At 38.4% G+C, this 17,074-nt stretch overlaps 1 protein-coding gene across 2 annotated transcripts in view; it reads left to right on the plus strand.

Annotated features, from left to right (window-relative positions):
- The first annotated feature begins 5,810 nt into the window (after positions 1 to 5,810).
- The window catches only part of LOC126236159 (WD repeat-containing protein 74), a 106,513-nt gene continuing 95,249 nt past the window's right edge, over positions 5,811 to 17,074 (plus strand). Inside the window, exons 1-2 of one of the 2 annotated variants that reach the window (XM_049945258.1) lie at positions 5,811 to 5,905; positions 6,440 to 6,520. In XM_049945258.1, coding sequence (XP_049801215.1) covers positions 6,463 to 6,520 — 58 coding nt within the window. In that variant the 5' untranslated portion in view covers positions 5,811 to 5,905; positions 6,440 to 6,462. Of the gene's footprint in view, positions 5,906 to 6,308; positions 6,521 to 17,074 lie in introns of those variants that run through there. The other variant, XM_049945249.1, reaches the window with a different exon arrangement.

A 17,074-nucleotide genomic window follows, 5' to 3' on the forward strand; every position in this document is an offset into this window, starting at 1 on the left:
AACGCTAAATTTAGGTTTGTTAAGTGCCAAGGTCTACCCTCAAAGTGAAGAATATAGTAATCTGCGCGAAGGCATGGGCGATTTGAAGACTGAGTTCGACACTATAAGTACTAAAGTAGAGAATTTAAAAGTAGATCTAAAGAATGAGTTGACAAACTCTTTGACGATTCACATAAATCATACATGTGTTTACCGATCTTAGGCAGAAACAGAATGATACCTTTCAGGATTTGTCAAAAAGTTCAGAACTTACAATGACAACAAATGTAATAGTGTAGAATCGGAATTTATTGAAAAGTTAGGATCCTTTGAAAAAGTGTATAGTATTAAGTATAATAATGTAAGGCATGGGTTTTATACTTTGCAAGAGAGTGTAGATAAGCAGAATGAGTTAATGCCAGCCATTCAGTCGCAAATTAGAGGTGTCAATACACAAGTAGATGATGTAGAAAGAAATTTCAAAGAGAAAATAGCTAACTCTGATATTATAAATGTAATTAGTTTGGAGGAACAATTTGGGGAACTTGTAGATCGAAAAGTTACCGAGAGAATAACATCTGGGAATGTATCGCATATACCTTCTTCTGAACATAATGGTATCAGGAAGGGTATGGTCGACCTGTGGAAAGAGATTAAGCTTATCCAAGATCAAGTAGAAAAAAGGGTATCTTCACTTAACGTTGTATTAACTAGTGAAGCTGTGACTGATTTACAATGGGGAGTTAATTCAGGGTTATCCAGACAATTCCCTAAATTTAAACTGGATGGAGACATACATCCAACTCATTTCCTAAAAAGGTTTAACGAAGCATTACCAAAAAATTGGAAAGATTCTAGGAAGATCGAATTTGCTGTGGGGTACCTTCTAGGGGAAGTCTCAGGATGGGGTAAAGTAAATATTGCGAATTTTTCCTCTTGGGAGGACTTTCAAAAGAAATTTAAAGAGAAATACTGGTCTGCCAGTGCTCAAGAAAAGTTGATATCAGATCTATGGAACCCAAAATATTACAATAATACTTGGGGTACTAGTGGAAATATTTCGATTGGCATTTAACACGAGCAAAATATTTAGATAAGCCAATGGAAGAAGAGGGTTTGGTACAGTTTTTAACTAGATGGTTGCCCATCTGTGTGAGAAAAGACATCTTATGTAGTGGTTGGAAAAAGGTAGAAGAGTTGTTGTCTTATGCTGATGCACTTGATGCAATAAATAAAGACCTCAACGAAATTTTACACCAGAGTGAAAGTTCGAACTATAAAAAGAATAGTGGGAATAATTTTAAAATGCATGAGGCAAACTTAACAGAAGTATCCCAGTGTAATAAGAAAAGTTGTAATGGTAATTATCAAAAGAAGCATCCTCATTCAAATTTAGATCCAGTAACTTCTCAGAAATTTGTGCCGAGTAACCAAAACACACAAAATGGGAATGTAGTACTTCATTATGGTAACCAACCCGTAATTAGCAGTAATGAGGAGAACGTTATTCTACCTGGATCCAGGGTTGGGGCCCAGGTCGTGGAAACACATTAGGAGTCCGTATTCCATATAAGTATGTTAACTTTACGCACAAAATTCCCACAAAGGAATGGTTGTTGCTTGAAGAACCAAGCTTAGCTACTAATAACCCATAACCTATAATAGCAGGGACAGGGGAAAATTCCGAGTTTAACATATTTATAGATTCTGGAAGTGAGGCATCACTCGAATCAAACGCATTTTTTAACTCGATACAGAATAAACAGCACTTACTGCTATTGCCAGTGACTCGAGTATACATAATTGGGATAACGGGAACAAAAAGTAAACTTGTAAAATATGAAACTAAGGTGAACTGCAATATTGGAAATATGTTATTTCGTCAAACGCTGTTGATAGTAGAGAATATTAACGGAAACATACTGTTTCGATTAGATAGTTTCTTAGAATTTAAAGTCATCTTAAACTTTGAAGAACATCATCTTTGTTTTGGTAAAGGGAACAGTAGATACTGGACACCTTTTGTGACAAATAGTCACTTTGAAGAACAAACGCCGGCCGTAGTGGCCGAGCGGTTCTAGGCGCTACAGTCTGGAGCCGCGCGACCGTTACGATCGCAGGTTCGAATCCTGCCTTGGGCATGGATGTGTGTGATGTCCTTAGGTTAGTTAGGTTTAAGTAGTTCTAAGTTCTATGGGACTGATGACCTCAGCAGTTAAGTCCCATAGTGCTCAGAGCCATTTGAACCATTTTTTGAAGAACAAACAACAGAGCGCCAGTGTATGCGATTAACAGCTACAGCACAATTATCACTAAAAATCGATAATGTTGATCAAGGAACCCATCAAACAAGACAAAGTTAATGAATCCCTACTATTAACCGATCAACAAAGACGAGATTTGTATAAAATTTTAATGGAGTATGAAGTGGTATTTTCCGATTGTTCAGGCAACATCAGCGACTATATTTGTAAGTTCAGAATCAAAGATGACATTGCATTCTTTTGCAAATTGTATCCAATACCAGTGAGTTTTAAGGGAGCAGTTCAGGATGAGATTAACAAAATGATTGATAATAATATTATAGAACGAAGTTCCAGTGTAATGAATAATCCTCTGGTAGTGCGAAGAAAGCTACAGGCAGGGTACGATTTGTCTTAGGCGCTCGTACATTGAACCGACATATAGATATAGAGATGGAAAGGGACTGGCCGATTAATATCGACGAATTGTTATCCAGATTTGAAAAGATTCTTTAGCGTGATGGATTTGACCAAGGGATATTGGCAGATAAAATTACACCTAGAATCAATAAATTATGCAACCTTTTTGTATGATGGAAAATCATATCATTTCAGTGTATTGCCATTTGGACTTCATATCTCTGTGTCCTTATTTATATGTCCGTTAGACGAAGCTCTTGGGAGAGACTTATTAAAGGATTTGATAATGCAAAATGAAATGATCGTATGGCATCGGTGCCGGGAGACCCCTATTCAGGGAAATTCGGCCACCAAGTGCAAGTCTTATTTCATTCGACGCCACATTGGGTGACTTGCGCACCGGTGATGAAGATGAACTGATGAGGAGGACAACACAACACCCAGTTCCTGAGCGGAGAAAATCTCCAACCGAGCCAGGAATCGAACCCGCGCCCGCTTGCATGTGAGGCGAGCACGTTACCATCCAGCTAAGCAGGCAGACAGGATTTCATAATATATGTAGACGATATCCTAATAATATCAGCTACTTGGGAGGAACATTGTCTAACTTTGTACAAGACTCTTAAAAAATTTAAAGAGAAAGGTATTATGGTGAAGCTTTCAAAATCGTTTTCTGAGTGTCAAGAACTTAAGTTCGTAGGACATATTGTAGGGGTAGAGGGAATTAGACCAGACCCTGAACGCATAAAACCATCAAAGAACGTCTGCATCCCAGAAATGGAAGAAAATTAAAAGGATTTATAGGTATGGCTGGATACTATCGACGGTGCATACGAGGGCAGGAGTTAAATGACCCGAGAATTTTACGTTTATTAAAAAAGGGAGTATCATGGACTTGGGCTCAAGGTGCAAATGATGCATTTGAAAACGTTAAAAGAGCGCTTGTTGAGGCACCCATACTACATCATCCAGTTGTGGGCGAAACGTTTAAATTTTCGACAGATGTATCTGATTACGGTATTGCTGCCGAAGTTTTTCAAGGAGAATTGGATCCGGGTAATGTAGAACACAGTACCACAGCTTTTGCTAGCCATAGCCTAAATAAGCACGAACTAAATTACACAGCTACCGAAATAGAACTTTTGGCGATTGTGTGGAGTATTCAAAGATTTCAAACACTAGAATGGTGTTCAGAAATCCATATTTATACAGATCGTCAAGCTTTATCCTTTCTGATGAGTAGATGTTTACTACACAGTATGTTGATGCACTGGATGCTATTCCTACAGGAATACAATATCAAGATACGATTTCAAGAATTTTCAAGAATTTCAAGAATTTTATTCACCATAGATCATTTTACAATGATATTGGCTTCGTCATACAAGATGTACTAGTACATACAGAATAACAAAATAAACTTCTGTCAATACATTATAAATACATTTGAAGCATTGCAGTGTACCAAATTACAAAGGATAGCTTTTAAAAGCTAACGCAACAAGCTATCTTATAATCTAATATAATAAGGTATTTTATTATTTATAGTATAAACTTTGTAATTACACACTATTAACCACAGCACAAAATAATATGTTTAACTACAGACAACTTTTAAATGCTTATATACTCCTCAGGCATCTCAAAGAATTCTTTAATGTCATAGAATGGATGATCTGACAGCCAGCTGTACCACTTAATTTTAAAAGAATTTGTATCCATAGACTGAACATGAATTGGCAGTTTATTGAACATTTTGAGTGGGTTAACTTTGTGGGAATTTCCTGTTCTCGCTAATCTGTGGCGCGGTATGTCTAAATTACCGTTCGCCCGGGTGTTGTGTTCGTGTATTTCCTTTCTGGCAATAAATTCTGAAATATTATTTTTAATATAGAGTACAGACACATAGATGTATAAATTTATAACTGTAAGTATTCTGAGTCTGGAGAAAAGAGGACGACAGTGCTCCCTATGACCTCTTTTACATATTATACGTATGACTTTTTTTTGTAATTTCAATACGTTTTTGATGTGAGGGGAGTGCCCCCATATAATAAGACCATATGAAATATGTGACTGGAATAGTCCAAAGTATGTCTTAATTCTTCTAGTATGGCTGCCGGAGTCACGACGATACCTTGACAACACAGACATTTATTGATTCCTTCGAGAAAGCGGAAGTATAACTCGGAAAGGAACGCAGCAATAGTACCTCTCCTGACGTATATGCAAATACAGACATGTCATTCCATCTAAAGGTGCGTTTACACTGCGATTTGTATCGGCACATGTATGAGATACATGTATATGCGACTTTGCGACATGTATCGCGACTTGTATGAGTTGACAAGTATCAACCTCATACATGTATGAGCGTGCGTTTACACTGGTTGATATGTATCACTGTGCGATAGCTTCCGACGACGATTTGGAAGTTTTCACATTTTTATGTGCTGATACACTTGCTCTTTTGGAAGATGATAGGAAGAAAAGGCGGAGGAAGCGTAGATGGTGGCACAGAGAGTTTCTCGCGAATTAACGCTAGAGGATGGCGCATATTTTAGAAATTATGTTAGGATGAGTATGGAGGATTTCCGCGGTTTGTTATCATTTGTGGCTCCTCTTGTGTCCAAAACCAACACAAACTTTCGGGAAGCGATTCCACCAGAGGATCAGTTGGCAGTAACACTCCGTTTTTTAGCCACTGGGGATTCCTCGTAAAACGAAGATTTCATGACAAAACATTTGCATTGTCGCGCGATTGCTAATGCCAACGTCTCACACACGATTGTCGGCATCCGTTGTCAACATTATCACGCGAGGCAGCCGGAATAACAGCAAAACATTGATATACGTGCCAGATGCATGAAAAAATTATATAATGTATTACATACTCTGATATATATAAAACTTTTACCTTCACTTCTTGCGATAAAACTTGCACAATGGCCTCGCAAACACGAAGAATAATGTTGCATATGGCACTTTTTGATATTCTATGCAGATACATTGACGTCGAAACGACAGTCGGCGCCTTCAAAACTCAAACAGCCGCCAAAGAGCCTGGTACTACGCATGCGCTAATCGTCGAAATAAGCGGCAGTCGACAAGACGACAGGAAATGATAGTACTGCGCATGCGCGAGCTCTTCAAATGTCGCTCATACATGTCGCGTATATGGCCAAAAAGCGATATACAAAATGTATACGCGACATGTATGAGCTCGAGGGTCCGCATACAAGTTCCGTGAATTTTTGTATGAGGTGATGTATCGCGACATGTCAAATTGACATGTCGCTCATACATGTCGCGATACATGTATCCCAGTGTAAACGTACCTTAATGACAACCACAACGTTACCTTTCGGTGCTAGGTTAAATCAGGAGAAATGAGGCATTGACGTTCTGTCTGCTGTGCACGTACCTCTTTTTGACGGCGACGCATTCCGTTCCGTTAACTCTGGAACGAGCTGGTTGAAAATAAAATCTAATGTCTGAGTTTGAAAAAGTAACGAAGAAACTAAATATTTTTTCCATGAAAATAACATAATGACGGGTTTCGGGCCATATACGTAAAGATGTCTCGCCTTTAGTCAAACTATGCAGCATATTGTGACGATTACTATTGTTCTGCACAACATCTATGCTCAGAAATTAGTTCAAGTAGAATAACTTCTTGTTATCTTTGCTCTTGCTTGTAAGGCAGAATGTAAATATTTTGAATTGAACACGTGCTGTAGTGCGTGTTTATTGTTTGAAGTTGTGTTACAGTGCGTGTGTAACTGTGTATGTTACAGATGTAGTCGAGAGGTTGTCCACCATGTCTTACAAGCGAGATTCGAATATATTTGCCGGTTGTCTTTTAGGAACTTTTAAAGGTAAGTCTACCGTTTGCTTAAAAATCATGCAGCATTTTCAACAGCCACTAAACGCCGGTGACTGCGGCTTAGAAATTGTTTTTCCGATAAATGTATTTTATAAAATAGTGAAAACTAACTTCCTTTCCTGTTCCATGTGGTTGATCTTTCATGACATTAGTTGAGTGACAACAGGTTGTGAAGATTCTCCCCTCATTAACTGTATGTGGACCTTTTTTCCCCACATAAACACCATGTATACCCCTCCTGCTGGCGATTTCATGCGACACGGACACACGTGTAATAGTGAGAAATAAGACCAATTAAATTCAGTGACTCATAATATGGCGAATTCGGAACCACAAATCCAATGATCTAATGATGTTTTTGTGTTGAATAAAAGGATGTTTCCGTTCTAGCCTAATTGTCTAAATCTATGACCTGTTACAACATCTTACTGACAACGTTTTTTACCATTACTGATTTATATATGCCACGTGGTCTGCCACACTATGTTAATGAAATTACAGCAAAATCTCGTATATACATAATCTATTTCTATAGAGAGTCCTTTTCAACCAGGCCCCTTTGTCAACCAGTCCTTATACAGTTTACCCGAGTATAGCCCTCCAAACTTAGCAATGTAAATTTCGGTTGTTACGTATGTTCATTGTTCACTACTTATGTTCATTGTTTTGCAGATGTAATCTGTATTGGCTATTTCTGCCTGTTATCGCCATTTTAACTCGATCCACATGCCTCCCCTCCCAGAGTTACTTTGATGTTCCATGGATCATTTGTGCAATTAAATGTGATGGTGTGGAATGAGTCAGTTTACATTCAACTTACACTTTCGTATCTAAATATGGCTACAAGCTGGTTATTTACTAGTATTTTGTGTTAATACATACTTGAATTGTAACCTTATTTGCACTACAGACAACTGTTGGATTCAGAATGAGATTTTCACTATGCATCGGAGTGTGCGCTTATATGAAACTTCCTGGCAGATGAAAACTGTGTGCCGGACCGAGAATCGAACTCGTGACCTTTGACTTTCGCGGGCAAGTGCTCTACCAACTGAGCTACTGGAAAGTAGGAGACGAGATACTGGCAGATGTAAAGCTGGGAGGACGGGGCGTGAGTCATGCTTGGGTAGCTCAGTTGGTAGAGCACTTGCCCGCGAAAGGCAAAGGTCCCGAGTTTGAGTCTCGGTCCAGCACACAGTTTTAATCTGCCAGGAAGTTTCAACTGTTGGATTCTTTGTTTAGTGCAATGAAATGATGTTGAAAATTTGGAAAATTGTTTAGGGACAAGGTAAAACTTATATTTAATTAACACATGAACTCATTTTACATACACGCTATGCACACAGTATCATTGCCAATCAACAACCATAGAATATCATTTCACAGAGGTCTAATACTCTCAACACCAAATGTCCTATGCACAGCTATACACACTAGAAAAATACTTTGTTCACATTTCTCCAACACTGTCGCTTGAACAAATGTTTGTTAGATAGGGAACACTACACATCACAGATTAGACCATAATGGTTCACAATCTTCTGAAACTTATCTTTATTTAGAGGCCTGTTCAGGAGATCTGATAACATTTCTTCTGTGCACAGATAATTGATGGTTTATTTTCCTGCTCCAGATGATCTCTGGTAAAGTGTCGGTTTATGTTAATATGGCAGGTTCTCACACTGGTGACATTATTGTTGGCAAGCTTAACAGCTCCCACATTATCACAAAATATCACAGTTGGTTTTATATATGTAAGAGATTTATTTCACCCATCAGTATTCTGATCCACAGAGCTTCTTGGCTAGTGGACAATAAAGCCATATATTCAGCTTCCACAATGCTCAAAGCAGCTTTTCTCTGTCTCTTGCATTACCAGAATATCAAGCCTCACATTAGTTTAAAGCAGTTTCCAGTGATAGTGTCTGCTTTCCAGGTTACTTCTCCAGTCTGCGTCACTGTACCCTTCTAAATTTGTGTGTGGTAATTGAATCTCAATGTAGACAAGTGTAATGTGCTGCGAATACATAGAAAGAAAGATCCTTTATATCATTTAGCTACAATATAGCAGGTCAGCAACTGGAAGCAGTTCATTCCATAAATTATCTGGGGGTAGGCATTAGGAGTGGTTTAAAATGGAATGACCATATAAAATTAATCTTCAGTAAAGCGGATGCCAGACTGAGATTCATTGGAAGAATCCTAAGGAAATGCAGTCCGAAAATAAAGGAAGTAGGTTACAGTTAACTTGTTCGCCCACTGCTTGTATACTGCTCACTGGTGTGGGATTTGTGCCAGATAGGGTTAATAGAAGAGATAGGGAAGATCCAATTGAGAGCAGCGCGCTTCATTACAGGTTCATGTAGTAATCGCGAGAGATGATAGATAAACTCCAGTAGAAGACTCTGCAAGAGAGACGCTCAGTAGTTCGGTACGGGCTTTTGTTAAAGTTACGAGAACATACCTTCACCGAGGAGTCAAGCAGTATATTGCTCCCTCCTACGTATAACTCACGAAGAGACTATGAGGATAAAATCAGAGAGATTAGAGCCCACACAGCGGCATACCATCAATCGTTCTTTCCACGAACAATACGAGACTGGAATAGACGGGAGAATTGATAGGGGTACTCAAGGTACCCTCCGCCACACACCGTCAGGTGGCTTGTGGAGTATGGATGCAGATATAGATTGGGAAGGAAGTCAGATGTGCCCTTTCAAAGGAACCATTTGCCTTAAGCAATTTAGACAAATCATGGAAAGCCTGAATCAGGATGGCTGGATGCGGGTTTGAACCGTCATCTTTGCGAATGCGAGTTGATTGTGCTAACCACTGTTGTACCTAACTCGGTCAGTTTTCTTGTATACAGAGATTGATCAATCCATAATTCTTCCATGTTGGTACTTCTTAGAATCTTGATGCCTAAGTATTGTCTAATTTCATCTAAGTCATGCATATTAAATTCTGACTGTAACTGTTTTTTAAGGGTCCATTTTATTTTCACTGTTGGCCACAATAAAAAAAAAAAAGAAACATCTGCCCATATGGCCATGCTTGTAATATCTTCCTTGCATCTTTTATAATTTATACTTTGATCTGATTATGACTGTGGCAGGCCCAGTTTTACCAAAGTTTTATAGAAACATTTATTCCAGCAGTGGCCACTCTGCTTTAATCTGTACATGCCGTTTTCAAACACCAAACTTCCCTTTTCCCTTGTTAAGGTCTTTTAACTTCATCAGGTGGGATCACATGTATTTCCTCTTCCAGCTTTCCATTCAGATGGGCTGTTTACACATCCATTTGATGAATTAATAGATCTTCTCTTACTGCAAGAGCTAAAACGTTTGTTAATGGTGAATATTTCACTACTGTGAGAAAGTCTCATGATAATCTATTCCTTCTCTCTGATAATATCTTGTAACTACCAATCTGCCCTCGAATTTTTGTGTTGCACTCTCAGGATTTTTAATATTCAGTTCCCATCCTGTTCTTAGTGGCTTTTTATCTTCAGGCATGTCAACCTATTCATATGTATCATTATCCAAAAATGACTGTAATTCCTTTTCCATTGCCTCTTTCCAACTTTGAGCATTGGCACTTGCCTGAAAGTTTCGGCAGCATACGTTTCATACTCTGGATATCATTTTGGTCTTATTATGTGTGGGAAACACCTTAAACTGACTTCTACTATTGAATCTTCATCCTCAGTTTCACTCTCTGGTAGCATATCAGTTTGCTCTTCATCCTTATCTTCCTCTGTTTCAGTTTTCATCTCTTTTTAAGCATTATCACACCTTGTATTTGGTTGAATTTCTGTATTATTTTGACTGTTTTCCTTTATTTAATGTTTAGAATCCTCTAAAAGTACTACATCTCTACTGCTTATTATCTTCGTATTCACAGGATTATGAAATCTGTATCCTTTGGAATTCTCACAGTATCCAACAAAAATATCGTTCTGCGATTTTGCACCCCGTTTACCTCTTAATGGTTTTGTAATTTGAATCTTGGCTTCACATCGAAAGATTTTCAAGTGCCTTAGGTCCAATTTTTTCCAACTCCATACTTCATAAGGTGTCTGGTTTCTCACAGCTTTGGTAGATGATCTGTTAATTAAGTACTCTGCTGTTGATATGCCTCTGCCGAGAAACACATAGGTAGCTCAACATCACTTAGCATAATTCTTACCTTTTCGGCAATAGTTCTATTTGCACATTCTGCAATTCCATTCTGAGAGGGACTGTAGCGAATGGTAGTCTCATACCTGATACAAATATCATTCAACTGTACCTTAAACTATCTGTTTATATATTCTGATCCATTGTCTGATTTAATAATTTTAATTTTTCCTTCCCATCTTTCTCTTGACCATTTTGCAATAAACAGCAGATACATCACTCACTTGATCCTTAGTGGTTACAAAGTAAACATGAATGTATCTAGAACAGTCGTCTGTGAATGTCAGGAAATAGTATTACCTCCTAAGGATTTATTCTCCGTATGTCCACAGAGATCTGTATGAATGAGTTGCAAGACTTGAGTAGATCTGATTTGACTTGATTTAAATGGCAGTCTACCCTGCTTCCCTTGCAAACATGCCTCACATTCTATGTTATTCTTTCCACAGTTTGGCATTTCAGTTGCCATATTCTCCAATAATGCCATACTTTGTCTATTAAGATGTCCAAATCTCCTATGCCACAAGAAACATTATACAGCATAAACAGGGTGATTTCCAGTTTCAGCAATATCTTGAACTGTATTTAATGTGTAAGTACAGTTTACATTAGTTGCAGTAGCTACAATGTCGTCACATGAGTCAATTATTTTGGCGCCTGCTATATCGAAGATAACCTTGTTACCCTTCTTTACTATTTCGCTTACTGACACCAAATTAGTTGCAATATTCTTCACATAATGTACATCATGAGCAGTAACAATTTGTTTTTCCCCATTCAGTAAGCAAATTAAAATCAGCTTTTCCTGCGAGTTCACACTTTAACTTAGACCCCTCAACTGTGGAAATTCTAATGTCAATCCTTGAATTGTACCATACAAAACTGGTGGAGTTTTAATGATATGCACAGATGCTCCTGAATTTAGAAATCATTCTGCATGATTGTCGCTTGCTTCACTGAAAGAATAAAAAGCAGAAAGTGCCTTACTTGTATGGGTAGTTTTCCTCTCAGGACTGTTAGAATTAAAGTGCTTCTTTTCATTAATACTCAACCTTTTGTTACACTGTGAAGAAAAATTTCCAATCTTCTGCCATCTGAAACATTGTATTGGTTTCTTCTTCTTGTATTTAGAGTGTAATGTTGACACTGTTTCTATCTTTGGATCATAAGAAACTGGCTCATTTTTCACATCTGTTGAATCTTTACCTTCACACTGTCTGCTGTAATGGGTATTCCTGAACTTTCCAAACCCATAATCATTGGTGAATATTTATCTGGTAGTCCAGCTAGCAATAAAGTGCCAAATCATTCTTTGCGGTTTCACAACCAGTGTTCCTCAGATGATGTGAGATTGAAATTATTTTATTTACATATTCATCCTCATTTTTGTACTTGTTTAATCTTGTAGTTATCAGCTCACAAAGTAATCCTACTTTACTGGTTAAACTTCCATCTTCAAATGCATTTTTCAGTTTGTCCCAGTCCTCCTTTGCTGACATAGCCTTTTCTATGTGATCATAATTTACTGGCTCAATCAAAAGGATTAGTTTTGATTTCGCATTCCATTCCTTAGCAGAAAAACTTGATTTCATAGGTTTCAGTGTACCAATTACGACATCCCAAAGGTCATCCAATTGCAAATACGCCTCAACAGCAAATTTCCAAGTTGCATAATTCTCACGATCTATGAGCCACTCTATTTGCGGTGTTTGTGTTGTACTCATATTAACAGTCACTTTTATTCACTGTGCAGTCAATGGAACTTTATATGAACTTCTGCACACTTTAGTGCAAAAACATGTCACCGTGAAATTTGTTAACTCACTTTAATTCAGAGCTGGGCCCATAACATGTTAGATTCTTTGTTTAGTGCAGCAAAGTGACGTGGAAAAAATGTTTAGGAACAAAATAACACTTATGTTTTATTAACACATGAACACATTTTACATATAGGCTATGCATATGATCTCGTTGCCAGTCAGCAACCATATAACATCATTGCACTGAGCACAAAGTGTCTTATGCTCAACTATACACACTGGAAAAAATAGTTTGTTCACATTTCTCCAAGAATAACTAATATTGAGTGTCGGCTGTTGATGACTGATGTGTAATTGCAGTTGGTTGAAAGCTACAGTTAACATGAAGTGTCACTGCTTGTTATAACTTTTCAAACTTTGGAATGTTGTTTATTAATACATATAGTGTACTATTCAAGTTACTTTGATGATACACTTTGTCCACAGTTTAAACAACACTCCTTCATTCTGACTTACATGCATTGTTTAATAATAAGCAAGTGGTTTTATGTATGGTAGCATGATTCCAATAAATACATTAGGTTTATAAAACAAATCATACTTGAGTTTATTGATCAGTGATATATATATGCTTAACGTTGATGTAATTTTGACAGATGATTTACAGGAATAAGGTAACATAGTGAAAACATTAAATAAGGGATTTTAGTGCCCTGGGGATGTTTGCCAGCCTGTTGTCCCAAGAAGTAAAGTTCATACGGCATGTGACATCATACATGACAAACAGGAAGAGACTTTGTAATTAATGTCACACAAGTAGGAATTGTGGAATTTTGAGTTGTGGCAAATGAAAAATATGACACACCTCTTGTCACATATGAACCAAAGCCAAAAATCTGTTAACCCCACTATAACAGGATGGCAGTAGGTCGGTCTGGCTTCATTGATTACATGTCATTGGGCTATTGACTGGTTCTGGTGTTTGCAGTCTTATGACACTGGAGCCGACCACACAGCTCAGTGCTGTCTTGCTGTGACCTCAGTGCAGTTATGGGCTCTGACTTCTGCTTCAAGGTCTCCTAAATTTTTTTCCCTGTTACAATCTCCTCTCTCCTGTGGAAAAAAAATTCACCCCTGAATTTTACTGACATAAAAACACTAGTTTATTTAAATTCATATTTGCTCCTGCAATCATGGTATCACACTGTACATCATTTGACAGACTTCACTAGCAGTTATCTGCATTTTCTCACATTCACTGAGTCCATATGTCCTCATTTGCACACTTTTTACTTTCAGTCCTGATAGCAGCAGTGTTATTTCACAGCATGGACTAGGAATAGCATCCTGTCAGCTAGTCGACCTTATATTTTCCCCACGAAGATTCACATCTCCCATATTCTCAGTTACTTTCATAATGTTCCTCTAACTAAATCAAATATAATTCTCCAATACTACACTAAGATGTTCCCCACATGTATACAAACAATATGACATGCTATCCAGCACTAACATTAAAATAAAAGGCATCCCTTGACCTCACAATTCTCTTTTCATTAATCTATATGCATACTACCTGGTTACTTTAACACCATGATCTAGCGAATAATGAAATATATCAACAAGTTTACACTAGTATCCTAGAACTAAACAGCTTATCATAATACATTAAAAAGGAGAATACATGTGCTGTGGGCTACATTTTACCTTAACTGAGGGGGAACAGGACTGACCTATGGACAACAGTAAGAGATCTATGGTAACCTAGCTTTGGTCACAATTCCAAGACATCATGATTTGGGAATCTGTCTGAACTTTCTTCCACTTTTCACCCTTTATTGATTCCTTAATTAATTCCTTTTGCTCTGAGAGATTTATCCAGTGGCCCTGCTTCAAGAGCTCACTGATACCACTGACCCAGCCCTAGGAGCTGCAGCAGTTTCACCTGTGCTGTGCAAAAACCCCAACATTTTCCCAGCCACAGGCACTGTATCAGACGCACCTGTGCTGTATGTAATTCTTCCCCGATCAAAGGCTCTATAACAGCCCCACATGTGTCATACACTAAAAAATCTCCTTAATTTCTTTACTGTCACCTCTCTTCCAACTTCTGATAGATTTTCGCACTATGTCATTCCTTTATCTCTGTCAGCTATTGCTTGTGGATCTACCACTATTATGAGCATTGCTTCTTGAGGCACCTGCAGTGATTTAATTGACGACATTACAGCTTACGATGCATCTTGCATCCGTGTGATACTTTAGCACTTTGGCTGTTTTCAAACAATGCCGCATGATGTGAAGACAATTAAACCTAATCTAACAATACTATTGTGATGCATGATATGAAGACAATAAAACCTAATCTAACAATACCATTGTGACTCTTTATTCCAGTTCTAACTAACTGACATTTTACCATGGCTTAGACCTATCTTAACAACCTCGGAAGTACCTGTTAACTATTTGTTCTGGGTGTCACATTCTCCAGATTACATTTTCTGACATTCCTACCTTAGCCATGATCTTAAATCCTGTGTTATGCCTATCTCTAATTACTGATATACTCTTATTGTCCTTTCTCATCCTAAAACCTCTACTTTATACAATTCCTTATTTACAGCAAAAGTCCTTATGCCTTCTCTCGCTTATCCGTATGAAATTACCGAAGTTTATGGGTACCCAAGATTTTCCGTGCCTGAGCCAGGCACACTGTCTTCACTGGTTGGTGTAGTGCCATATTTTATAGCAAACCCAACATACTATGGGATATGCACAGGGCAGAGTGTCCAGGTAAATTGCACTGGGTGCATGTAACTGGATTTAACGATTCGACCCTCAGTTCTGTACGGAACTCCAAAGCATTATCTAGCCCTGAAATCACATAAAAAGGTAAGGAAATGTCAAACCAGAGAATGTAGGGAACCCCATGAGGGAAAGTAAAAAGGTTCGTGTTGCTGCTTACATATCTTGCTGTCCCTGTTGAATCACTACTTGTAGTCTTCTGCCATCAGTATGCTGCATATTTTCTTGTTTGTTGTTGGTTCATCAGACTCCAAACCATCTCAGTTTTGACATCAAATATAGATGGTAGAATACAGAATTGTCCATATTGGACAACAAAATGTACCAGGGCAGCGATAGCTGCAACAAGTAAACTGAAGTTAACACGAGCAGTTCTTACTTGTCAGGATGGGCTCAAGTCTTCCTGTGGCCATAGATGGTTTCAGAGACATGGGAGATGTTTGAGGAAAGTGGCAGACAGCCCACTGGTGGACATATACAGTCTTTTATCCGACCATTCATCTCGAGTCGCCCGTGAACACGAACAAATCTTTAATGATTCAGTCCGGCTCGTACAGTCACTCAAGCGCATTTCCATCTTCGTGTAATATTCCGTGCTGAGCGGCAGGAGTAGTAAGACCAGTGGCACAGAGAGGTGAACTACTTACCAAGTGGAGTATCAGCCTGGTGTGCTGTCTCAGTGACAGTGACGCAGATACCGCACGAGTCTTCGTGTGGCTGCAGTGCAGAGCTAAGCCAGGCAGCAGCATCGTCATCTGTCTTTAAAGCAGGCCACAATGTCCGAGGGGGATGGCGATGGTGTTGGCCGAGGTTGATATGTGGACTCACAACTGGAGAGCAGGGCACTGATGACCTTAGGAGTTAAGTCCTATAAGATTTCACACACATTTGAACAAATTTGAACTGGAGAGCAGGAGCAGGTGGCTGGTGGAGTGTTGGCCATCCAGGCTGGGCAGACAGGTGGCAGTTAATGGTTTGCAACCCTAATGTGATTGAGTTACAGCGATGGTACTGACAGAGGCAGACTTTGCGTCACTTACGGCCCAGCTGGCTGGACAGTGATGAGCTGGTTCAGCCGTGGGTAAATTCCCTTGTAATATTCTATTGTCTTAGCTGTATGTGTATTCATGTTCAAAACTTTGTGCAATTGTCTGGAATTAAAACAAATCGCTCCAAGTAGTCAATAAATTAAAAATTTTACGAAATTACGTCTTTGTTTCTCTGGATGTGCTTGAAAACTACTGCAGATACACGTCTGGGACATGTTTTATTAGATTCACCAGACCAATAACAACAAAATAAATGGACATTGTGCTTTACTTTAACCTCGTGCAGTTTTGCGATGGCTTCATATTAGTGAAGTTATTAAATTTCAGGCAAAATCTTTTATTAGCTATAACTCCGTAACTAAACATTTGAAGACCTATGTTTGTCTGAATTTTTATCTTTGGTTTTACTTTTAGAATAACATATTAAAATATTTGCATATCTTCATGAATCACCTTGTATGTGTCTCCACATGTTGTCCTCATGTCATCAAATCTGTGATGAAGAAATCTTCATCACTTCCATTCCTTTTTGCAATTTAGTCTGCCAAAACACTTTAATTTCACAGAAAACTGATCATACATGGCGTATTGACCATCACCTGGCTCCACATATGATGTCTATGTTTTAAAGTCTCATGCAAGGTGTGATACCCCACAAAGTGAACTTTTAAATCAAACAATGGAAAATCTAGGATGGACTGTAACAACATTCTGAAAAGGAAAGTTGCTACTCACCATATAGTGGAGATGC

This window comes from Schistocerca nitens, chromosome 1, assembly GCF_023898315.1.
Source record: "Schistocerca nitens isolate TAMUIC-IGC-003100 chromosome 1, iqSchNite1.1, whole genome shotgun sequence".
In the NCBI taxonomy this organism is placed as follows: domain Eukaryota; kingdom Metazoa; phylum Arthropoda; class Insecta; order Orthoptera; family Acrididae; genus Schistocerca; species Schistocerca nitens.